The 26,136-nt window shown below is 42.6% G+C and overlaps 1 protein-coding gene across 1 annotated transcript in view; it reads left to right on the top strand.

Moving 5' to 3' along the window:
• Positions 1–26,136, top strand: part of Adck1 (aarF domain containing kinase 1) — a 123,264-nt gene that overhangs the window by 5,465 nt on the left and 91,663 nt on the right. Inside the window, exons 2-3 of the mRNA XM_004624889.2 lie at positions 5,149–5,294; positions 7,617–7,700. Of these exons, the coding sequence (XP_004624946.1) occupies positions 5,160–5,294; positions 7,617–7,700 (219 nt within the window). The 5' untranslated portion in view covers positions 5,149–5,159. The remainder of the gene's footprint in view (positions 1–5,148; positions 5,295–7,616; positions 7,701–26,136) is intronic.

Genomic DNA, 26,136 nt, shown 5'->3' with positions numbered 1-26,136 from the left:
ACAAATTCGGCCCTTGACATCTAGTGGAGGAGGCAGATATAGGACCAGATTGTTAGAAATAATAGCAGAGCATGATGAAAGATAGGAAAGAAGGAATTCTAAGTGATTGAGCACCACACAAGCTTCCAGGGGAGTACTGAGGGACTGGGAGTGATATTTTGGGGAATAAACTGCAGTGGTGGGTTGGGATGAGAAAAGTGATAGGCCGTGAATGGCCTCTAGGGAATCTGGACTTTTTGTTAAGTCAGAGTGTAGTAGGAGTGATGTGAGCACACTTGAGGGTGGTGGTGGTACCCAAGCCAGCAGAGGGAAGGGTGGCTGGGTGCGTGAAAGTCGGTGTGGGATGCAGACTGATTGACTAGTTCAGGCAAGAGGTGATGCTTTTCTTTCTTCTTTCTTCTTTGTTTAAAGTTGTGCCAAGTCCTGGGCCCTGAGGTGCCAGGAGTTTCCTTACAGAACCTCTTGATTGTGTTTTTTAGTGGTGCTGAGAAAGAGCGTTCTGCAGGCTAGGTGACTATGCTTCCCTTCCCAGTCCTCTTTGATGATCGGAGATGAAGAAATGAAGTTTAAAATAATAAAAAGAAAAGCAAGCCTCATTTCTTGGGGGTGTAAAGTAACATGTTAAAGCTGCATGTCATTTCATTCTTAAAATGACCCTGTAGGGGTCAAACACTTTTTTGTTGTTTGTTTATTTGGGACAGGGTCTTGTTGTGTAGCTCAGGCTAGCCTTGAGCTCACTATGTAGCCCTGGCTGGTGCCAAAGTCATGGCACCACTCCTGCCTCAGCCTCCCAAGTGCTGGGATTATAGGCACGTGCACCTACACCTGGCTACCAGTTGGCATCCTTAAATGCTCTGTCATAAAGAAGATTATGTGGGGCTTCAATGGGTTGGAATTTACTTGAGGTCATGCAGCTGGTGAGCAGTCAAGCAGGCTCCAGAGGTTGCACTTGTAACCATCGTTCGCCTATGTGTCCTCAATGTGGGCTTCTCGGGATATCCCATAGGAAGGGCCCTGCATCACCATGCTGGACGCCCTGGTATTAAAGATCTTGAGGGAGGGTAATGGATAAAGACCCAAGGTTATTCAACTTAATTTCCAGTCTACTTCTGGGTCTGGTTAGCAACCTGTGTCTTGGTGGAAACTAGGTATGTAGAGAGGGGAAGGCTAGGAGGAGAAGTTGAAGTAGAAATGGTTAAGATGCGACATGTACATGTATGAATTCACCAAGAGAAATGTGATTATTGTGTATCACAAAAATACCAATAAAACAATCAGAAAACAAAAAAAGTAGAGAATGAGCTGAACACCTTGTCCTTTTCAACAGGACTAAAGAAAAATCCTGCAGGCTGAGGCAAGGAGAGCAGGTGAAAGTTAGGGTTGGGTGGAAGTGTATCAGAAAGTTAGAAGTAGGGTACACTGATGTCCTCAGGGAGCTGACAGAGGGGGAATCTTTTGCCAACCTGGCATTGGATGAAGATATGACAATAAAAATAAATGGAGGGGAACAGAAGCAGTTGCCTCAGTTCTTACTACATAGGCCGCTTGCTTAACAGTTTTGTATGGTTCATCTCCTTACTTGCCTCCCTGTCCCTGAGATGGCCCTGTTCATTCCATTTTATGGACAAGATCATGCATCTCATGGAGATTTTACAGCTTGCCCACAGTCCTCCCCAGGCCGTGTTGGCTCATCCCTGGGCCTTCTGACCTGCAGAGTGCGTATTTCCCACTCTCTATATTTTTCTCTCTGAAAGGGTTATTAACATGTTGACAGCTGGGTATGGTGGCACACACCTGTAATCCCAGCATTAGGAGGCTGAGGCACAGGGATTATTGTGTGTTTGAGACCAGCCTGGGCTACAATGTGAGCTCAAGGCCAACCTGAATTGCATAGTGAGACCCTGTCTCAAAAGGAAAAAAAAAAAAATTGGCAAAATGAAGTGAGGATAAAGAGGTTTTCACAGAATAAGAAGAAATGTATATTTAAAAAAATACATCCTAGAATGCAAGGGTTTAGGTTATTTTTATTATACTTGTTTTCCAGCTTTATTGAAGTAGAATTGACAGCAGTTGTGTGTGTTCAGGGTCTACCTGGTGATTCCACGCATACACGTTATGCAGCGACTGCCACAGCCAAACTAATGAAAATAGCCAATGCCTCACAGAGGTTCCCTACGTTGCGTATATGGCGAGGACACCTGTGCTCCATGACTACAAGCAAGCAATGTAGAACCAACAGTAGTCAGCACACTGTGCGTTAGATCCTCAAAACTTACTCGTAACCAAAACTTTGAGCCCTTTGGCCGGTGTCTTCTCATCCTACCTTCTCCTACATCCCACTCTCCACATCTATAAGTATGACCTTTTAGATTCTATACAAGTGACACCTTCTGTGTCTGGCTTATTTTACTCAATGTAATGTTTTCTAGGTTCATTTTATGTTTAGTAAATAGTAGGATCTCTCTCTCTCTCTCTCTCTCTCTCTCTCTCTCTCTCTCTCTCTCTCTCTCTCTCTCTCTCTCTCTTTTTGGTGGAACCAGGGATTGAATTCAGGCCCTTCCGCTTGCTAGGGAAACACTTATTCCACTGAGCCATCTCCCCAGCCCCTTCCTTCTCTCTTAATGGTTGAATAGTCTTTTATTTATAATTCTCCTGTTATTTATGATGGACAATTGAGTAATTTCCATATCTTACTACTATGAATACTTGCACATTGTTACTATGAATAATTACTACTATGAATAATTGCACATTGTTTTATTTCTAGTCACAGTTCCTTTCTTATAGGAATAGGGACTTGGGCTGGGGAGATAGCTTGGTGGTCTAAGTGCCTGTCTGGCAAGCACAAAGACCCGGATTTGATCCTCAGTGCTGCATGTTTTGCTAGCCCTGAAACTGGGGGTGTGGTGGTGCACGCCTGTGATTCTAGGCTGAGACAAGAGGATCAGTAGGAGTCTGAACTGCACAGCGAGACCCTCTATCCAATAGATAGATATAGATAGAAACTTATCCAAGGAGTTGGGCTGGCGATTGAACACATGTATTTAGGGAAATGAATAATTTTATTTATTTATTTAAAAACAATTGTTCGTAGTTACTCTTGTGGGGTAGATACAGTCGCTTGGGTAAAAGAAGGGGGCACTTGCTTTGGGGGATTGTTTTGCTGAAGAATTTGAGTGCATTAAGCATCTCTTTATTGAAAAGGAAAATATTTAGAAGACTGGCTCTCAGACTGGAGCCTGTTGGATGAAAGTCAGCTATGAACTTACTGGCACACAGATTCTGGAGTCTTCCTCAGAGATGGTGAGTTAGTGGGCCATGGTGTGGATTCCAGGAGGTTGCCTTCTTATGGTGGCACTTAGGTTGACAGTTTTTCAGGTCTTCCTCTGATTGTACTTTATAAATGTTGGGTTAGGAAAGGAAGGCTGCAAAGGGAAAAAACAAAAGCATCCTAAAAATAACTGGGTTCAGAAGGCATCAAGGAGAGAAAAAGAAACAGGGACGACTAGGAAGTGTAGAAATTGATAAACTTAAATCCAAATTAAAGTTACATAAAATACAAACAAAAAGTGTCAACTTTATGCTGTTGAGAGGAACAATATAAAATGTATGTAGAAAGTAATACAGTTGAAAGAATGCATGTTAGAGATGATTTTAGAAAAATCTGTGACAAAGACCTGTGTGGCTGCTTAGTGAGACATGAGAACAAGGCTGTGTGGAGCAGTTGCTTCCACACAGAGGGGAAACAGGCTCAGGACAGGGAGCAGGCAGTGCTCAGACTCCGTCAGTCTGGAGCAGAAGCACAGAGCTGACCCACCTCTGGCTGCCATGCACGTGGAGGGTTTGTACCAGCAGGTAGTGTGGCCATATCCTTTTTCTTTTCTTTTTTTTTAATTTTTATTTATTTGTGTGTGTGTGTGTGTGTGTGTGTGTGTGTGTGTGGCCAGCTCAGCCCACCAGGGAGCGGGGCTGGCTGGCATGTGGTGCTGGGGGATTGAACCGTGGTCCCTGTGCTTTGCTAAGCTTGTTCTAAGTAGGTGCTTTAGACCACTGAGCCATCTCACCAGCCCGCCATATCCTTTTTCTGCAGGGTCCCCTCCACTGGCAGCTGTAGCTGGAGTCAAGGATTTTAGTTCAATATAAAATGCTCAGGAATTGCAGAGGCAGCAGCCGCTAGGTGTACTGGCCCCAGAGAAAGGCTGCGTTGCTCCCTGGTGGGCTTACCAGGAACAAGGGGTGGGCTGGCTGGGCACGTGGGAGGCTGAGGCTGAAGGACTGCTGTGAGTTCGAAGCCAGCCTGGGCTGTATGGTGAGTTCAAGGCCAGCTGGACTACATAGTAAGACCATATCGGAAAAAAAAAAAAAAGTGTGTGTGGGAAAGGTCACACTAACCAGTGTATGGGTTCTGTTAAAGAGACTGATTCAGCAGGTGGACTTTGAGCCCTAACCAGAAAGTACCTTACAGGACTGGGTATGGACCAAATAGCGACAGTTGTGGTGTTTGTCCTCAAGGGTGTGCAGTCCAGATGAGGGGCAGTATACTGTAACCAAAGTAAATATTTTGGAAATCAAGCAGATATGGAGGGCTTCTGCCAACCTGCCAATTTGGTGGTGGCCTGCCCACTTCTCTTCCTGGTTGCCAAGGCCAGTGAGGCTTGTATGTGCCTGTTGCCTTGTCATAGAAGTAGCAATGGTTAAAATGCCTTTCCTACTTTTCCTGTCTAAGCTAACATCCTTCATTTCTAGGGATCACCACGACGTCTTTGCTTTTCAGCTTGGTACTTAATAGCAGTTCTGATACTCTAGTATATATCTTCTTTCCCATTATTTGCAATCTCCCGTAGAGTATAAGCTCTGTGTGGGTGAGAACTTGATTTTCCCCACATCTAGCGCAGTGCTTGGCATCATCAGAGGAAGGGCTTTGGAGATCTGACTTGTGTCAGGAACTATGCTCACTTTTTAAAGGACATTATCTCATTTTAATTTAAGAATTTGAGGTAAGCACCATCCTATTTTACAAATGATGATATTAAGGCTCAATGGGATTAAGAAAATGATCCGGGGTAGGTGGGGGAGCTGGAATTTGAATGGTGGATTGACCATGAAACCCTTTAGTGCTGCCTTACTCAAGTGTTCTTTCTTCTGCAGGGTCCAGGGACATGGCCAGAAAGGCTCTCAAGCTTGCTTCATGGACCAGCATTGCTCTTGCTGCCTCTGGGATTTACCTCTACGGCAACAAGTACTTGGACCCTAATGACTTCGGTGCTGTCAGGGTGGGCAGAGCAGTGGCTACGGTAGGTTTCTCTCATATTGGAGGTAGCAGAGGAACTGTGGCACTACCTGCAGGTGTACTGACACGTGGGCAGGCAGGTCGAATGTACATACCATGACATGTGCCAAAGCCACATAGCTGCCGAAACATGGAGATGCATCCTCATTCCTCTGCATATAACCTCTGTCATCCTGAGGCAAAAGAGAATGTGATGCGTGAGGTCTCTCCTGAACCTTTACATTTTAGGTTCTGTATCTTATTATAGTGATAACTCCCGGGGCAGCAAGCACTTTTCAGCAGATGCAGGGAAAGATTTTATGGAAAGAAGACTTTGCTGGTTAACTTCTGCCAGCAAGCTTGATGTCATGCTAGTGAGTCAGTGTGAATGCTTCCAGGTACTCTGAAGCATGGATGGCGAACTGTTTAGAGCTTTCAGTGGTAGAGACAGCCTGCTGTGGCATGCATTCCATGGGTTTGCCACCACTGCTGTGGCACATCCAAGCCCTGAAAAGCTTTGAGAATCTCCTTGGCTCCTCAAACAGAAACAGTGAATCCAAGTTAGATATTGGATCTTTAGAGCTTTCCTCCAGTGGCTCAGTAGCATCATTGTTCCGTTGTGATCATGTTTTCCTGACTCTACAGATAGCAGTTGCCCCAGAAATTGCTATGGAATTGCTCCATGAGTGAGTATATTGTCACATGCTGGATGCTTCTTGTCCTTTATCTCCTTCAGGTGAGCTTGTCCTTTCCTCTCTTTAATGTGGCTATGCATCCAGATGCAGCTCTTATTTGAGTTGTTGTCTAATTAATTCCTTAGTACTTGGTGCTACCAAGTGTCCTGTTGAGCACAACTCACAGGGAAGCCTACTGACATGGCACCTGTGCTCAGGGCTGAGCTGAGCTTTAGAATCAAGATAGACAAATTGGCTTTGGATAAACAGGCTAGGAGAGACGAAACAATCCCTAGACAACACTCATCATTGTCTTATGGGCTTTGATGGGTAGAAAGCAATTTCCCACCTGACCCAGCTTTGAAGGAGCTTCTGTATGGCCTTAAAGGAGTCTCGACCTAGCTCTGAAGGAGCCTCTGGCCATGGAATGCGCACAGGAATGAGTTACAAAGCAATCAGTTAAGAACCACACATGTCAAGATCACAGCTACCGTCAGCTACAGAAGTGAGCACTGGGACTGGGAATCCAGGTGAATGTCTCAGGGAAAGGCTTGAGTGGAACCTTATACCCACATGGTTAGAAGGAAGTGAGGAGGGCGTCATCTGGTGCCTTATAAAACAGTGCTAAGATATGCATTCTTTTTTTTTTTGGTGGTACTGGGGATTGAACTCAGGACCCTGCGCTTGTCAGGCGAGCACCTATTCTACGGAGCTATCTCCCCGCCCCCCTTTCTTGTACCAAGGTTTGAACTCAACACCTTATGCCTACCAGGCAGGTGCTTGTACCACTGAGCTATCTCTCCAGCCCAAGCTATGCATTCTGTAAAGGGCTCTGGTACATTCGTCACAGTGACCTGGGGGTTGGTATTTAATGAGTATATGTGAAGTGGAATTATGCCTCAGAGAGTACAAAGAATCATTCTTTAACATAAATCTTATAAGCTCCTTAATTTCAAGGGTTCTCAGTTGCTCAGTTCTGAAATAGAGATTTGGATTAGATAATCCTCAAGGTTCCTCCAGGCCTGAGATATCTAGCAGTTTGTACTTCTTTGATTCACCAAGGATAAGGGAACCTGTTCACAATTAAAGCTTATGCTCTGAGGGCGAGGGAGATGGCTCAGTAGAATAAGTGCTTCCCTGGCAAGCTCAAGGCTCTGAGTTCAATCCCTGGTTCCACCAAAACCAAAAACAAACAAAAAACTTACGCTGTTAGACCAAACATAAATGTAAGAGAATGTTTATTTGTGATATCTTTATTTTAAGTATAATGGCGCTCATTCAATTAGTATTTATTGAGATTCTGCTCATGTTTCTGATGGTGTAAACTATGCTGGGGGTACTGGGAAGAGCTGAAAGGATCAGCTCTTGTGTTTATAGAGCTTCAATTCAGAGACTTCATAAGCAAGGAGGGAAATGAGCAGGAAACTTTCAGGTGCTGGATTATTATGATAAATAATCAGGAGTTCCTGGTGGATTGGGGCAGTCTTAGCAAGACCTTTCTGCAGAGGAGGCATTTGCGCTGAGCCCTGAATGCTGGGAAGAAGAGGCTGAGCTCCCAGGACAGGACCTCTGGGGGAACTGGAGCCTTCTGCAGATCTGGTAGCCCATAGGGGCCTTCAGCTGCAGGGCTTTGGTGTCTGCATGCTAAGCTTTTTCTTCCTTTCCCCTCACAGACAGCTGCCATCAGTTATGACTACCTCACTTCCCTAAGGCATGTCCCCTATGGCTCAGAGGAGTACTTGCAGCTTCGATCGAAGGTAAGGGAACAGTGGGCCCCATCTCAGCCCGGACAGCCAGCAAGCTTCCTGTGGGCAGCTGGAGGCGAGAAGAGGGCAGAGGGGTATTGACATGGGGGCTGGCGTGGGGGTTTGGCAGGAAGGAAGGGCGCTATCTCCTCCTGCATGTGGAGGTGTTTTAGTGCCTCTCAGTGGGGCTGTCAGGTCTATATCAAGCTGGGTCTCTCAGTGTTGAGGTTGTCATCTATGAGGTGCTGGAGGGTAGGCTGGTGTGTGTTCCTGGTCAGGGCAGTTGTGGGAGGTCTCAGGAGGAGTGTGTGCTCTGTTCTAGATAGTTTTTCCTTTTCTCTTTTCCTTTCTTTTTTCCTTTTTTCTTTTCCCCTTTCACCTCCCTGGTCCTTATTATTTTATTCTAAGAGAGGGTCTAACTGTGTAGCCCAGGTTGGCCTCAAGTTTACAATCTTCACGCCTTAGCCTCCTGAATAGCTGGGATTGTAAGCGTAGATCACCCAGCCTGTGGGCCTCTGACAACTTCTAGATGGCCTTCTTAGCCAGAATCCAATTGAAAGAGATTAACGGCTGTCCTGTCCTTTGAAGGCCACTGGGAGACTCTGTTAGGGACTCTGTCAGCCCTGTGCTCTGTGTGCTCCCTTAGCTAGGTGACTGTTTTGGACACTATATCCAGATACCCTAGAGTCAGAGGACCCAGCAGGCGGGCATTTTTGTGGGCTTAGGTTGAGCAAAGATACTTTTGACGCTTCCGGAGAGTTTTGGAAAGACTGGCTTGTCTTGGCCCAGGTGGTCCCCTCAGCCTGGAATGCTCCTTTGCCCCTTAGAAAATTCCTTGTCATCCTTTAGACTGACATCTGTGATGCTTTTCTTCTCAGGCAGCCTTTGTACATGTGATAATTAATTTTATAATTGGTATTTAAACTTTTCATTATGGAAGTTTCGACCATCCACAAGAATAGATAAAATAGTATCATGAACCCCTTTGGAGCTGTCATCTAGCTTAAGAAATTATCAATTTTTAGCTCATCATTTATTCCTGTATTCATTCTTTCTTTTGTTTTTTATCCTTTTTTTTTTTTTTTGCCAGAATATTTTAATGCAAATCCCAGGCATCTTATTGTTTCATCTCTAAAAGTATGTATCTGTTAGAGATACATACTTTAGTATGTATCTCTAACAGATAAAGACTTTTGAAAAAACATAACCATGATACTAAGATCATATACGATTAGCATTCTAGGGCTGGGGAGTTAGTTCAGCAGTCTAAACATCTGCCTGGCAAGTGTGAGGACCTGGGTTTGATCCCCGGTACCAAATGCCGAATGCTGTGCTAGTCTGAAACCGGGCGGGGTGGTGCACACCTATAATCCCAGCTCTGGGGAGGTTGCGATAGGAGGATCATTAGGAGTCTGAACTGCATAGTGAGACCCTGTATCTAATTAGAAAAAAAAAAAAAAAGATTAGCATGCTTGCCAGTCATGGTATCACACACTTGTAATTTCAGCGCTCAGGAGGTTGAGGCAGGAGATCAGCAGTGAGTTCAAGGGCAGCGTGGACTACAAGTGAGACCCTGCCTCAGATCGAACCACACCAAACCAAAGAAAAAGGAAAAGAAAAAAAAAAGTGTAGAGATTCTTTAATAATCTCTGATAGCTAGTTCTGTTCAAATTTCCTTTGGCCATAAGATATCTTTTTATAGTTAGTTTCAATCTGGATCCAAAAAGGTACGTGCATTATATTTGGTTGACCTTTCTGGATCTTTTAAAATCACATAGCATTTTCTTTTCCCCCCTCCCTTTATTTTTATCTTCTTTAAAAAAAATTTCTTTTTAATTCAGCTATTTGCTTGCTGAAGAAACCAGATCATGTTTTATAGAATTTTCCACATTCACAATTTAGCTGATTGCATCCTCAAAGTGTTATCTAATGGAAAATATGTTTAAATGGCACACAATTTAAAATGTTTAATATTTGAAATAAGACAAAATGACCCTCCTACCCTTTTTCTTCAGGTACTCAATTTTCCTGCTGGGAGACAATCATCATTTCTTTTTTTTTTTTTTCCGAACCGAGTATTGAACTCAGCCCATTGCGCTTGCTAGGCAAGCACTTATTCTACTGGGCCATCTCCCCTGCCAATCATCATTTCTTGTGTATCTTTCCAGAGATATCTTTCTATTTGAATTTAATCACTGTGTCTTTATTTTTGCCACAAATGATAGGTGGCTACATGTCTTTGCTTTTGGACTATTGGTTCCTTTATGTCAGAAACTGTGTGTTCTTTTTGTGTATTCTGTGGTTAGTGATGATACCTAGAAGAGAGTTGATTTAATGTCTGCTTTGATGCCAGGCTGTATTGTGCTAGCTCCTTATCTTTGAAGAGGCTCCCAGGAAAAGCGCAAGATCTGCAGCCAGAAGATTTGAGTTTGTGTCTTGGCTTTGGGAAGGCCAGCTAGCCTTTTGGAATTGTTTTTTCTGGTCTATCAACTAGAGGGTTGTACCACTGAGACTTAAATAACATCTGAAACAAAACTGTGCCTTTAAAATATAAAGCAGATAGGAAAATAAGTTTCCTGGAAGATATGCTCCTTGCAGACGGGCTTTGTCTATACTGTGTGGCTCTAGGTCTGTAGTGCTTAAAAGAGCACACACGATGAAGCCGGCTCTGAACAGACTTGAACAATTGGGTGAGTGAAACACTGGTTTTTATTGAAGGATCTTATTTTGGGTCATGTTCTAGAAGTCCTTTCCTGGTCAGGGGCTTGGTGGAAGGGCCTGGCTTGGAGGAAAGCTGCTTACACCATGGCAGACAGGAGCAGAGTAAAGGGAGGAGCCAGCAGGGGAGACACATTCTTCTAGGTCACGTTCTCAGTGATTCTGCCCTTCTGACACCCGCTTCCTAACACCAAGCCCTCTGTGCGGCCCCCATGATCCAGTGACTTTCCTCTGTGGGTGTCTCCTTTGAGCACATGAGGGCCCCTGGGGTGGGGGGGGGAGGCATCTAGATATAAACCATAATTCCTGGGGACTGTCCTGGCCAAAGCTGACATTTCTTCACCATTCTTCTTTCCCTCTATTATTTTAGCCAGCTCTGTGCCAGGCACTGCATAAGGCTCTGAGGATAGGAAGGGAAACAGGCTTCACCTCTGTCTTCAAGCTATGCACTGCCTGCACTGGGGGATGAGAATCCGGTGTCGAATCACCAGCCCCAGAAGGAAGGATTCGTATTTATTATAGCTCTGGCCCCTGGTCTGGAATTATGGCCAGTGACCCCTGACACCAGCTCATTTCTAGCCAAGAAAGGCAGGAGCTCAAGCCCTGCAGGGGGATGGGTGGAGATGGGGTATATGTTGGGGAGGTCTCCTCTGGAGCAGACAAAGCTCACTGTGTTATGGTTCCTTTGCGTGTACCACGCCTGTCCACCCAGTGTGGAAACTTGTCAATGGGTTTTTCACTACTGTGCCCCCAGACTCTTTTTTTGTGACTTTTGTTTGTCATCACTGGGATATTTGCCTGAGAAAGTTCTACAGAGAGGAGGAGGGAAATTGAATCCTTGCTATCTTGGTGACTGGTTTTCTTGGAGCTTGTGATAATTCCTGCAGGAGCATGAGCTGCATTTAATGTTCTCTGGTTGGGTCATCTAAGGATCATTTCTCTGGAAGAAAAAGGCAGTCTGTGATAGAGTCCTGCACCTTCTTTTTACAAAGCTTTCTGCCTACCCAAACCCTTCTGAGGACCACAAATCTGTGATGTTCTCTACAGTGGCCTTGACCCCAAAGCCTTCTCAGTTCTAGAAAAGTTCTACAGGCACAGTTCCTTGGGCCTTGGTGTGGTTTTGGAGATAGTTGGTGGGCTCCACAGACATTGTGGGGGTCCTGGGGAAGATGTGATATAACCAGGCTTCACATGGTAGCATCTCTGTAGGTCCTAGGTGAACGTGCAAAGGCTGGTTACCCTGTCACTTGTCTCAACTTGTTAGTGGCCTATGGACCATGACCAATCACAGCACCCTATTTTGCTATATCTGCATATCTGTTTTTTTTTAAAAAGTGGAATTTTAAGACCTAAGTAAAGGTATAGAAATAATTCACTGATGACCTTTGTACTCACTGCCTAATTTCAGAAATAATATCTTACCTATGCAGTTGTAGCCTGTGGGCACTTCTTTTCTAACTTCAGCCTTCTTTTTGAATAAATAGAAAGCACAGTCTTGAATTCCTTGTCATTGCCATACATTTCTAACTGTTCAGGTATTTCTATGATTTTTTTTCATTTATTGACTTTTTTTGTTTATTTAGTTTTATTTCAGGCAAACTATCTGTGAAATTACAGGTTTGATAGTTCTCTTTCTTTCCCTCTAATACATACAAAAATAAATATTCAGAGTACCATGCCTCTTGGACCATGTATTTTTTTTTTTTTTTTTATAGTTCTGAAGGCCAGAATTCTCAAATCAAAGTACAGATAGGGAAGGCCATGCTGTTTCCAAGGGCTCAAGGAAAGAATCCTTTGCCTCTATGCCGCTGCAGGCATTCCTTGTGGCTGCGTCACTCCAGCCTCTGCTTTTAGTCCTCTGTCTGTCTGTCTGTTTGTGTGTCTGTCTCTTTCTCTTGTACCGGGGATCGAATTCAGGACCTTGTGCTTACCAGGCAGGTGCTTCTGCTGCTGAGCTATCTTTATCATTGGACTGAATGGCTGCCATAATTCAGGATTATCTCATCTAAAAATGCATAGCTTCCTTACATCCACAAGTGTTTTTCCTAACTGCTGGATATAGTAGTGTGCACTTACAATCCCAGCACTGTGGGAGGCTGAGAGAGGAGGGTTGCAAGTTTGAGCCCAACCTGGGCATCTTAGTAAGACCCTGTCTCCAAGTAAAAAATAAACAAGGGTTGGGAATGTAGCTCAGCGTAAAGGCCAAGTTCAGTCCCCACTACTACAAACCAACCAACCAGCCTACCCACTTATTTTTCTAAGGAAGGAAACCTGTCCCAGTCACATGCCTATTTAAGGGGTAAGGATATGGACATTTCTTTTTGGGGACACCATTCAAACCATCACAGGAGCTTGAACTTAATCCCAAATGGTGTGGTTGTACCTGTGACCCTGGTGCTTCTCAGTTCCTGTGGGCCAGATGGGCCTTCAAGGACTTTCTAGGGCAGCAGTGTACATGGTCTGAATTTCCTTATTACAACAGAGAGTTTCAGCAGTTTGGGAGGTCTTGAGAAAAGTGTTTTCTGCACTGTTCTTCTGTCCTCTCAGTACCTGCATTTCTCCTGAAACCCAGTGAACTGTTTATTCTGGACTGAGGCAGGATATGAATTTGAGATATAATGTAGCAAGTTCAAGGTCAGCTTGGACTGCATAGTGAGACCGTGTCTTAGAAAACAAAACCAAAACAAATCCACAAAACCGAACTGAACCGAACTGAACCAAACCAAACCAAACCAATTCTCACACCTTTGTGTGCTCAGGAGGTCTGGCTGCAGGGGCTATGAGTACAGACTCACCCGGACTTGGATGTGATGTGTTTCTCTTGCCCTCAGTGGCCGGGTCTCCAAAATGAAAATGGCTAGAATGGCTGAGGAAAGGGATGGCTGTGACTTGTTAATGAAGTTAAGGGAAGACACACTATTGCTGTAAGGGTGGTCGCGATGCTTGTTAACAGCAGCGATAATCTAATAGTCTGTTCTTGATTTCCTGCTTCTCACTGTCTTGGCCCCAAGCAGCTATTTTCTACCAAATTAAAATCCACTCAGTACTCTTCCTGTCCCTGAGTAGAACTATGCTCAAAGCTCTTGCCTGTTACAGCAAGACTTTTTAATAGACTTTTCCTCATAGAGACATGAGACATATGTCCAATTAGCAGAATAACATCACTTAAATATACAAATAAACTGTTGACTGATAATTGTAGGACATATGTCAGGCTAATTTAAGGCAAGACTGTTTGGGAACTGGGGTGCTATGTCTTCTACCCCAGATCGGTCTGTAGGCCTCTCTTACTCTAATATTTTGATTATGGAATAGATCTTCACTCTCTACCATCTATCTGATGAAGAGGGCTAAGTCCATCCTATGCTGGTCACAGCACAGAATATCCAAGCCACCATTCATTCACCCATTTAAATAGCAACTATTTGTTGAACACCCACTGTGTGCCAACCACAACTACTATGTGCTAGGTATATAAGGGTCTGTTCTAAAAAAGATACATGATAAGTAATAATTAATGGCATTAACAAGGTATTCTGGTTAAGGAAGGCAGGAGCTCAGTGTATTTTGCTTTGTGTTATGTTTATGCACTTAGAAATAGGCTCGACACATGGTGGGCACAGTGTACACTCTGAAGTAAATCAATGAGCAAAGTAGTATGATAATTTTAGCTCCTGCTAAGTGCCCTAAAGGAGGCAAAATATAGTTTTGGGGTAAAGAGCAACTGAAGGTTGATTGGGAGGGCTCTTGGACACGGGGCTTTTCTGCTGACTCTGAAGAGTGGTCCAAGAACCAGCGAGTAAAGGAGGGAGATGACGGCTAGAGGAGGGGCTGGGTAGACTGTGGGGCCCAATCAAAGTACAGTGTGGCTCTGGCTGGACGTGGGAAGTCCTTGTGGAACTCTGTCTTGACCCCTCTGGCATGGGTGCTGTCCAGAGATCACAGTCCAAGTGTGGGCCACAATCAGATCTGGGCTGGGAGAGCTGGTGGTGAGAGGCCATGCTGTCCTTTGAATTTGTGCTCATTCTAGTCATGGATTGGCGTGGGTGCTGCGTGGCATCTGTATGACCTGGGTCCTCCCTGTGCCTGTCCCTGTGCCTGTGCCTAGGGCTCCTGCTGGGATGAAGAGCACTGGCAAAATATAAGCCCCCCCACCAATGTGTCCTTGCAGCCACCCTCGGCAGGGAGCTGCCATGCCTGCAGGTGGGGCAGGGAAACTGGGGGAAACCAGGGGACCAGGAATGGCAGCCAAGACCCATGCAGAGGAGAGATGACTATGTGTGAATCGGAATCCCCAGAGTGTGTCCACTGTCTCATCGGATTTCACTTAGAAAAACCAACTGAAAAGTAAAATGAAAGAGCTGAGGGTGTAGCTCAGTGGTAGAGTACTTGCCTAACATGCATGAAGCCCTGGGTTCAGTGCTCAGTACAAAATTAAAAAAGGCAGCTACTGTATGAGTTTGCTCTAGCTGCTGTAACAAATTACCATAAATATAGTGGCTTGAAGCAACACACATTGATCATCTTGTAGTTCTGGAAGTTGGAAGTCTGAAGTGATTCTCAATGGGATGAAGTGAAGCGGTCATCAGGCCTGAGTTTCTCATGGAGGCTCTGGGGGAGAATTCATTGCCTTTTTTCTTTCTTTTTTTTTTTTGAAAGCTACAGCATTTGGCCAGTTCTCATGTTGTCTTCTGTCTCGTTCTCATCTGCCTTCTTCTACTTAAAAAAAGCCATGGAGATACAAGGGACTATCTGGCCAACCCAGAATAATCTGACTACTTCAAAGTCAGTTTCTTATTAGCAACCTTGATTTCTTCCGCAGCCTTCATGTCTCCTTGTGTAAGGTAACACATCCATGGGTCAGGATATGGACAGCTTTGGGGGACAGAGGTGTTATTCTGTTTTTCGCAGTGACTTTAGGGCATTAAGCCATAAGCTCAGGGTGCTTCTGAGTAAAGGATAAGATTGTGCCTTACTCAGCTTTTCATTGCTACAGCCAGGTAGCTGATGTGTACAACTTAAAAGGAGAGGTTTATTTGGCTCCAGGTTCCAGAGGTTTCCACCCATGGCTGGCCAGCGCCAGGGTGCAATGCCATGGTAGAAGGGCATGGTGGGAGAAAGCTGCTTACCTCACGGGATCCAAGAAGCACAGAACGGGAAGAACCAGAGAAGGGAGCTGGGGAGGTCACACTGCCATGATCCACCCCCTCTAACAGTCTTCATCTCCTGCTCTGTCATCTCCCAGTAGTGCCATTAAATTACAGGCTTAAGCTACTGATGAAGTTATTGTCCTCGCAGTCCAGTCACTTTTGTGGGTATCCCTTAATCCAGTCAAGTTGACAATCAAGATTAACCATTAGGGCTTGTGTGCACAGAAAGGCAGCGCTGGCAGGAGGGAGCCACAGCCTCAAAGCTTGGAGGTGGATATGAGCCTGGCTTGTTCAGTGACCCGGATGGAGGCCAGTGTGACAGAGTGGTAGCAGGGCATGCAGTGCAAAATGAGATGAGAGATTCCGACCAAGGTGGAGCACACAGGGTCTCCTGGGCCGCAGTAAAGGACTGGGAACAGCAGGCTGGAGTCTGATTTGGGACTTTAAAGGAAAAGAAAAATCTCTAAAAGCAAAATTCTAGGTGTCATTATAAGGCACAGAGCATAATACAATGAGTCTCATATCTGGCACCTAGACCTAAAAAATTTGCCATAATTCTTTTGATCATATATATTTTTTTATTGATGAAGGAATTTTAAGTAAATTGTAGAAATGATGGCATTTCTCCTCTAATTTCAGTATGCATCTCTAAAAGCTGACATTCTTCTAAGTAATCACAATGCTATTACCCCAGTGATGAAGTTCACACAAGCTCTTTCATGTCATCTACTCCTGTGGGGCCACCCTTCCCTGGTGCTCGGCCTGTTGGTCATCACACTGTTCCTGAGCCCTGGCTGCATGTCTAGTCCGGCTTTCATTCTGAAGAGTAAAGGCTCCTTACCTGTATTTTCAGGGTTTATGTTCTGTTCCTTCCCACCAGACCTCAAGAGCTCAAGGTTGTGAAGAAAAGTAAACTAAAAATAAAACTTCTGTCCCACATCCAGGTCCGTGGCCTGAACAAGCATGGTGGGGAAGGAAAAGAAGACAGGCGGGCTGGCTGGGCATGTTGTTCTGCTTGTAGCCTAACATTGTTTTTCTCGTCTGTAATTGCCATTCCAGAAATGCCTTCTCTCTTCCAGCCACTGTTAGAACAAATTAATTATGCATTTTTTCATTGTGTGTGATTAAGGGGCAGATGAAAGGAAGGGTTCTCTTCAGCTTTTCTGGCAACTAGTTTCCCAAGTGGATGTTTTCCAGACCAAAGAGCGCATGTCCTGGGCTCCTGTGGGCATCTGGGTTTGTCTTTGTGGTGGCAGAGTTGCTGACTGGCAGGCCGAGTCACAAGTTGGCAGTAATGATACTATTAATCGGTTAAATTTGCAGCTCGTTTGCTGTTTGGTGAGGGTTTGCACAATACCATTAGTTCATTTGTTGAGGTTTCAGGGATGCTGGCACAACTTTCTTTGCTTAATACCTCCCCAAATCATTGTTGATGCTTGTAATTCCACCCACCCTTAGACAGTAATTCCTTTGGCCTACAACTCTGTTCCCTATTAAAATGCAAGTATCCTTGGAAGCTGTTTGGCATATTCATTAAGCATTTGCAGTCCCTAGCAACTGTCCTCCCCAAACACCTAATGTGTGCAACTTTTCTGATGGCCTTCTCTGAAACAGAACCTGTGTTTAGAAGCTGCCCATTCCAGGGAACTTGGCTCCAGGTTGGTTCCTATGTTTGGAAGAGATGGGTGGAGAAACCCCTGCCAAGGCTCAGTGACCTCAGTTCCTTGTGTTGCTACCACCAGCGAGTGTTTTTCTTTTTATCAGAATCTTTTGGAAGCGTAATACTTGATGTAAAGGAACCTGTGTTTCTGCATCTTACTGTGCCAGTGGCTTAAGCCTTAGATATCCCCTCTACTACTAGGTTCCTTAGGGAGGCAGCAGGAGAGAAGGTCTCATCCAACCACAGTGAGAAATAATCCAGGCTGCATGACTCAAACTGGGCATTGGCCTAAAGTGAGCTTCACAGTGGCTAGAGGAGAGAGCGGGTGATGTCACTATGCAGTGATATCATAGTGTAACGTCTTGCAGAAGGGAGACTGGGCTCTGGGAATAATGGTCTACTTGGACTTGGGGCTAAAATTAAACAAAAGAGTGTTTAGAATGCTAGTAAGAAAGAAAAAGAATCCTAGCAACAGATTTGTAGGTTTTTAGAATGAGACGCTATCTTAGAAACAGTCTAGCTTGGGGAAAGCAGAGGCGTCCGCCAATTCCAGTTGATGAGCAGCATTTGTCTTAGTGCAAGATGGGGATCAGGGGTCTTCACCTGGGTTCAGTGAATGCATTCTGTGGTTGACCAGCGATCTGTGCCTGTGTCATAGGCGTGGTAATAAAGGAGAGGCACGCGTGCTGTGCAGTTGCTATTCCTGATTCTGCTCAACCTTTTGATTTACAGATAAGCCAGTTGAGGTCCAGCAAGTTGAAATGATTTGTTTAGGATTGTGTAAGTAGGCGGAATTAGCCTAGAATCCAGGTTCTTTAAATCTTGGGTCAAAACTTCTGAAATATTTTTTGGGGGGGTGGGAATGCTGGGAATCAAACTCAAGACCTTGTGCATTGTATGCATGCATTTTGCTTCTTTGCCCCTTGCAGCTCCTGCTGCCAAGTATACAGATAGTCTCAGAAGCATTTCAACAGAGAGCATTACGGTTTTGGAGTATCATTGCCTGGGCTCCAATCCCAGCTCTGATTTAGCTGTGTGCCCTGGCCAAGTTATTTAATGTGTGTGTGTATGTATGTATGTATGTATGCGTGTATGTGTGTGTTAATGTGAATTCAAACCAGGGCCTCATCATAACTTTCCAACTTGAGAACTTCTGCTTTTCCACTTCAAGGATTTCTCTTTGGCATATCTGCATTGCTAGCGTTACTACTCTTGCACTCTGGGGCTATCATTCACTAGAATAACAATACCTGAGCACCAGGACTCCAGCACTATGACAGTTGATCTGATAACCAGTGGGACTAAGTGACTAATGACTGGGCTGTTTGTATAAAGTGGGTACAGCAGACAGAGGGACGATTCACATCTTGGGCAGAATGGAGCAGGACAACTCAAGACTTCATCATGCTGCTCAGCATGGCATACAGTTTAAGACTTCGGAGCTGTTTATTTCTGTAACTTTTATTCACTGCTTTCAGATCATAGCTGACTGTAGGTAACTGAGACTGCAGAAAGCGAAACTGCAGATAAGGAAAACCACTGTATTACTCAGCCAATCAGAATGTTAGAATTAGTAGCCAATTAAAATGTTACATTTATATTGCATTGTCCTGCTAGATTCTTGCTGGACACAATCACAACATCTGCAGTGTCCCTCAGGGTTCCTGTCAGATACTTGCTTCTTTCCCTTGGAAGGTCCTGAGTTTGCAGTGCCCCTGGGATTTGTATTCAGGCGATGAGATGTCTCACTATACTCATAATCACATATGAGGCAGTGCTAGAGCTGTGAATGCCTTTTTTGGGGGGCAGCTTTTCTATTCTTCATATTCAACATCCAGAGAGTCTTTTTGAACAAGGTGTGTGCTGAGTGGGAGGCAGACAGTTCTTCCTGTAGTTGGCCTAACACCCCATTGCCCCAGACTGGGTTTCTGGGTCTCCCATGGAAGATTGTTCCCTTTCCCACTGTGGCCAGCGTTCAGCCCCTTTCTGGATCCTCCTCCTTGGGTCACAGTCCGAGTCCAGCTCTGCAGTTGGTGACTTTGAACCTCCTGGCCTTCCTTTTCCCAGCAATTCTGAGTCTCAGCTTGTTTGTGTGTGCAAGACTTTCTAGGCCCTGGTGTATTGGTGAATTTGTTCTTAAACTCAGTGTTATTTGTTGGCTTACTGGGATGGCTCCAGGAAGCTCAGACAATAGTCAGGACCATGGTTGCCCAGTATGACAAGGGCTGATGCTGAGCCGAGGGGCTGGGTGGCTGGTGATTCGAGCAAGGGTCCTGGGAAGACAGCCCCGGCCTGCAGCAGGCACTCGCCACCCAGTGTTGCTTTTTCTCTGGTTTGTGCAGAATGTTTGACAGTATGGAGAGGGAACAGAGTCTAGTAGAAAGACAGAAGCTTTGGTGTTAGACAGTGAGTTAAAGCACTGACCTTTTTGCTGGCTCATTTTTTAAAAATTGTTTAAACAATCATTTATGTATTTATTTGGTGCAGCTCAAACTCCTAGTGATCTTTCTGCCTCAGCCTCCCAAGTGCTGAGGTGGTGGAAGTGTGTGCCATGGCTGGCTGATTAACCTCATAAGACCCTGAACTTTTTGAGCTGTGGGTCCTGTATCTACGCTGACCGGATGGTAGCACCCGTCTCAGGCTGTTCCCTGGATCAGGGGCTGAGTGTACCGTGAAAGATTGTCCATTCACTGTGAGGACCACAACTGGGGGCCACCTGATGATATCTTGTTCCTAGTAGCTTCAGTCCTGTGCTTTTAGTGAATCCGCAATTCAAAGAGCACCAATCAGGGTAGAGAAAAAATCTATCAAAATTATAAATCAGGGACCTGTTGGTACCTACGTTGAACTCATGAGGGGTTTGTTAACTAAAGTTTGAGCTTCACTTTAATATGAAATTATTAACTGAGTTCACTGTTAGTAAAACATAAGATAATGGGAAAATCATGCATACTTGGGCATGTACACTATAATTTTTCTTATCTTTTAGTGAGTCTTGATCCAGTGCATGAAGAAAAAGGGCTTTCATACTGAATACTCAGGGTGGATATGTATAAAATGACCAAGATAATATAGTAGATGAAAAAATAAGACAATTTTTGTGTTCTGGAATTAGATAATCTGTGAATATACTAAATTCAGTAAAAATACTAAATAAATCTATTGAAAACTATGAATTGTGTGCACTAAAATGGTAAATTTCATGGTATATGAATTATATCTCAATGTAAAAATAAAAGGCATTAAAGCAGTAGCTATATTATTAAAAATGCTTGGAATTGAGAAAAAAATTATAATTTTATCAGTCTGAACTCAGAATTTTAATATACTTTGTTCTAGCCCATTCCTGTCATGTAGGGGAGATTTATTTTTTGTTTTTGGTGCCGAGGACCAAATCCAGGGCTTCTAGCTTGCTCGGCAAGCATTCTACCCCTGAGCCAAATCGCCAGCCCCACCTTTCCTGTCATGTATATCCATAGGGTTATATTAATAAATGAATTACTTCTCTCATTTAATGTGTTATCTTTAGTATTTTTTCCATACTAATCTTCATAGTCTTCATTTTAAATTGATTACTCAAGGTTTCATGTATGATTGCTCCATAATTTACTTAAGTAATCTTTCAATTTTTAGGCTCCTGTTATATATAATTGTCTGTTATAATTAACAATGTTAAGAATTTTTTTTTGCATATGTTTCTCTTCCATACCTTGGATTATGCCCTTCAGAGAAATTTCTGTAGTGAAATATCTGAATTAGTATATTGCTAAGAAAAATAAAAGGAAATAAAAGAAAATCTATCACGTTCGTAGGTCAGAATATATAATACTGTTAGGATATTTATTCTTCCTAAGGAAATCTGTATAGATTCATGACTATCGCAATAAAAATCCCAATAAAAGAAATTTTTATTTTTTGTGGACATTGATACATTGATTCTAAAGTTCAGAACTGAGGAGCCAATTCTAGGTTTTTTGTTTTTTTTTTTAAATTTTTTTAATTGGCAGAACCGGGGATTGAACTCAGGCCCTTGTGCTTGCCAGGGAAGCACTTATTCTACTGAGCCATCTCCCCGGGCCTGAGGAGCCAATTCTAAATGCCAGGGATGCTAGAGAACAACACTAAGAAGAAGAGCAAAGTTGGAGTACTAATGCTGTTGGATTTCAAGGATTATTTTAAAACTATCATAACAAGGACAGTATAGTGTTGATGTTAAGATAGATAAACAGATCAGTGGAACAGAGCAGGGTCCAGAAATAGACTCACACAAATATGGAAAATTAATTTTTTTACAAAGATATAAAGGCAATTCAGTTGAGAAGGACTTGTCTCTTTAGCAGCGCTGGAACAGTGAAACATTCTTATGAAAAACTGAACTCTGATTCATACCTCACATGAAAAATAAAAGCGGATTGGTCCAAGCGGATCATACACCAAAATGTGAAACCGAAAGTACAGTTAGGCTGTCAACCTAAATAGCAAACACAGAGAGCTATTCTGTAAGGAATTCTGAATTTAATCAAGAGTAGCCCAAGATTATAATGTGGAATGTATATGCAGTGGGAACCAGAGACATATCCATACAGGTTAAGGTAGGAGGAAGCTTTCAAAGTAGAGAAGTACATTTGGTTTATTTTCAAATAAAGACAACAGTGGGCACAGGGTCTTACCTTAGGAGTTGGCATCAGTTCATGCGTGGAGATGGTGTGTCATCCAGTGTTCTTATACAACCTACTAGTCATATTTATTATGTGTATAGTAAGTTGTGGTGTGTTAAAGCCCTAGGGAAAAGTTTTGATTATAAGCATATGTGTGTAAGAGTCCACCAGAGAATGTACTAGTTTATATTCTATTTTTATTTTTTTTGCAGAACCAGGGGTTGAACTCAGGCCCTTGCGCTTGCCAGGCAAGTGCTTATTCTACTGAGCTGTTTCCCTGGCCCCTAGTTTATATTCTAGACGTGTGTGCATAGAGCTCTCCTTCATGGAGAGCTTCGTCTTCTGGCTTTATTTATTTTGCTAGGATTTGACACAAGTGACTCCATTATGTTTCTGACAAATTGCATAAGAGAACGGAAAGATAAGCCACACACGGGGAGAAAACATTTGCGGATCCCATATGTGATAAAGGTACTTGTTTATAGACTATGAAGAATTCCTATAACTCAGTAATAAGAAAAGGAACAACTCATTAAAGATGGGCAAAAGGTTTAAACAGACATTTCACCAAATAATGTATAGAGATGGCAAGTAGGTGCATGAAAAGATGTTCCACCTTATTATTAGGGAAATATAAATTTAGACTCTCATGAGGTGTCACTTCACAGGTAAATGACTAAAGTGAAAATGACTTCATACTGAGTATTGGGAGAATGCGGGGAACTCTTTAGCATTATTGGAATGTAAAATAGTACAATCAAATGTTGGCAAATTGGCAAATTCTTAAAAAGTTAAACATACACCTATCATATAACTTAACATTATGTTTGTAGCTATTTACACATAAGAAATGAAGATATTTACTTATATTCTAAAATGGGAAACAGTCTAGATATCCATCAACAGATGATCAGTAAATAAATTGTGCTATACTCACACAGTGGAATACTACTCAGCAAGACAAAAAAGAGTTAGCCAATGATACATGCAACAACATAAATAAAGCTCAGAATAATGACTTTGAGTGAAAGGGGATAGACAAAACAAAAATGTGGGCTTTATGATTCCATTTATATAAGACTAAAAAATTCTGTTTATCCGATAGAAAACCGCCATGGGTTTTCTGTGAGTGGTCTGTGGAAGGGTACGACTGGATTTACAGAGGACTTTGGGAACTGTTAAGGGAGTGCTAGATACGTTTAATGTAGTTATGGTGGTGGTTCTAGAGATGTACACATGTATCGTAATATGTGAGAGTGTACATTTTAAGTTTGTTTAGTTTATTGTATGTATATATATTAGAATAGTTCAGTGAAGTGGTTAAAGAAAATGAATAAATAGTGATAGTAACTCATTACCGTTCATTGAAAAAAGTAGAGAACCATGAATCCAAACTAGCTAAATAAATGTGTAGTTAATTGAATTGTGATAAATAATGGGTTAGTTACAAAATTTTCAGTACTTCTTTGCAGTGTACTTAATTATAAAGCACTAAGAAGTAACTTTATGCAAAGAAGACAGATAGATGACCATCTTCATAAAATGGTCCAAGCAAATGTTTCCAGTAGGGAGAAAAATCCAGATTCCACTTCCTAATAGAATGTAACAAGAACAGAGCACTTGATAACATTGTTGGTTTTGATTCACTTCTATTTTAGATTTTTAAAGTTTTTAAATTTAATTTAATTAATTTAGTTTTTTTTTTGTGGCCAGCTCAGCCCACCCTGGGGGCAGGGTGGCACAGCATGTGGTGCTTGTGCACTTGCCTAAGTAGGCACTTTAAATTGCTGAGCTATATCACCGGTCCTTCACTTTTTTTTTTCCTCAGTTTTTTTTTCCCATAATTTTATTGAGAAACAAATAGCAATGAGACAGTTTCAAACCAAATTGGTAGGATAGATTCAGTAATTAACACATTGCATACATTCTTCCTAGTGGTTATTTGCTGTACAAGATGCAGACATGATATCCTATTTACAAACATTATTAGAACAAATCCCTCTATTCATTAAGAGAATGTACCTATATATCTATCCTAACCACTTTGAATACACAGATACAAAATAGAGAGTCATCTGTATCCCGTTTTTTTTTGTTGAGTTCCATTATTTGAATATTATAGGTGTGTTAACTCAGCAAAATATTCTAAAAGAGTCCAGTAGTCCATAAGACTATTGGGTCTTCCGCTTCACTCTCAATGTCAGAAATTATTGACCTGAGTCCCCTACAGCTCAATTATAACAGCATGGCTTTACTTCTTATATTTCGTTTTTATACTTTTCTGCTGGATGGTTAAGACCAAGGTAAAGCAGGACCTATGCAACAAGAGTTGTAGCTTTTGGGTCTGATAAGGTTAGTGAAATTCCCTCAGGATTTATGCTGAGATCCTGTACCTCAGATTGTAGAACCTTTGTCAGTGTCAGCCATATGGATGAGTCATGGCCATTGCTTGGCCAATGTGCTCTCTGTGAAAGCCTGAGAGAATGTTTTCTCTCCATGTGACTCTCCTTAGGCACACTCTACGTCATCGATCACTTTCCTCTTTGGCCCCATAATCTCCTTGATCAGAAAATTTGGGACACTACCGAGTTACATGACGTTACAGTGCAAGTTCTCATATGTCCTGAGTCTTAATTGACCTTGGAAGGCTAGGGCCAAAATGTTGGCTTTTCTTGTGGCCCTCCTTTTTCTCTAATTTTGGTCTGCAAACTTAGGTTGTTAACCTTCCAGAAGAGAAGTTTATTGTTATTACCATACAACCTAGGCTGTTAAGCTTAACCTCACTATCTGTCTGAATATCAAACATCTTAGGCATAACATGGAACAGGTATTTTTCATCAAGTATTGATATGTTGAACTTTAAGTCCCTACAGAATATGATGAAAAAACATTTAAAAATTAGAATATATTTTAAAAAATAGGCATAAAGAATTACATATTTCTTATGTTTACACATAAGTCCAGAAATCTAACCATATACAACCTTGTAGCAGGACAGTCCTGCAACATTCCTTTTCCTGTCTCTTGCCTTCATTCACCACCCCCTTCTTTTTGAACAATCATCTACCCGAGAGACAGCACAGCAGCAACTGGCATGTCATGACAAGCAGCCCGTATTCAGAAGACCAGAATGACAGGCACTCCAAGCATGAAACTACTATTACAGATTACCATCTGCGGTGCAGTAGCTTAGTTTACAGGTATCAGTATATATAGTTAGTCAGGGTGAGAATCTTTCCAATTAACTGCTAGATTCAAAAATCTTCTGGAGATTCTCAGAATCATTGCCTTGCCCATCTTGTACATATAACTGTATTTTCCTCAGTTTTTTAAACAAGGATTTTGTATCAGCGTTCACAGGACATTATGTATCTTCCCCTTCTTTGTACTGTCTGCATGGTTTTGACATCAGACTAATGTTGGTTCTATAGAATAAATTAAGAAGCATTTGTCTGTTGTTTTCTGGAAGTTTGTGTGGAATTGGTATTATTTCTTTCTTAAGTGTTTGGTAGAATTCCCCTGTGATACCATAGAGCTTCTTGGTCTAGGGCTTCCTTCACGGAAAGGTAGACTATAAGTTCAATTTCTTTAACACATAGGTTTTTGTGTTACTTATTTTTTGCACGAGCTGTGGCATTTTGTGTCTTTCAAGGAATTTCCCATTTGGACTGAATTAAATTGTCAAGTTTATTGGCACAAATTAGTCGGACCTTATTGTTCTTTTAATATTTGTAGTATCTGTAATAATTTCACTTCTCTGTTTCTGAAATTGATAGTATGTTTCTTTCTTTTTTCTCCTTTTCAGCCTGGAGGGTGGCCAATTTTATAGCTATTTTCATACAGTGCACTTTTGGTTTCTTTAATCAGTCTGTTTCTCTCCTGTTTTTAATTCATTGATTTCTATTCTTTGTAATTTCCCTTCTTTTTCTGGATTATTTTGGGTTTAATTTGCTTTTCTTTTTTAGTCTTTTTATGGTGGAAGCTGAGGCCATTGGTCTGAGACCTTTCTTCCTTTTCTCATGTAGGTGTATATACCTTTTCCCCTTAGTACTGTATTATAGCATCTCACAAAGTTTGATATATTGAATTTTATATTATTTAAAAATTTTTTTTCTTTTTTTCTTTTTGAGGCAGTGTCTTGCTGTGTAGTTCAGGCTGGCCTTGAACAGACTTTGTAGCCCAGGCTTGTCTTGAATTTGCAAAAACCCTCCTGCCTCGGCCTCCTGAGTGCTGGGATTACAGATGTGCACCACCGTACCTGG

This window comes from Octodon degus, unplaced genomic scaffold (genome assembly GCF_000260255.1).
Source record: "Octodon degus isolate 3935 unplaced genomic scaffold, OctDeg1.0 scaffold00007, whole genome shotgun sequence".
Lineage (NCBI taxonomy): Eukaryota > Metazoa > Chordata > Mammalia > Rodentia > Octodontidae > Octodon > Octodon degus.
This window is presented reverse-complemented; position numbering and strand designations above follow the sequence as displayed.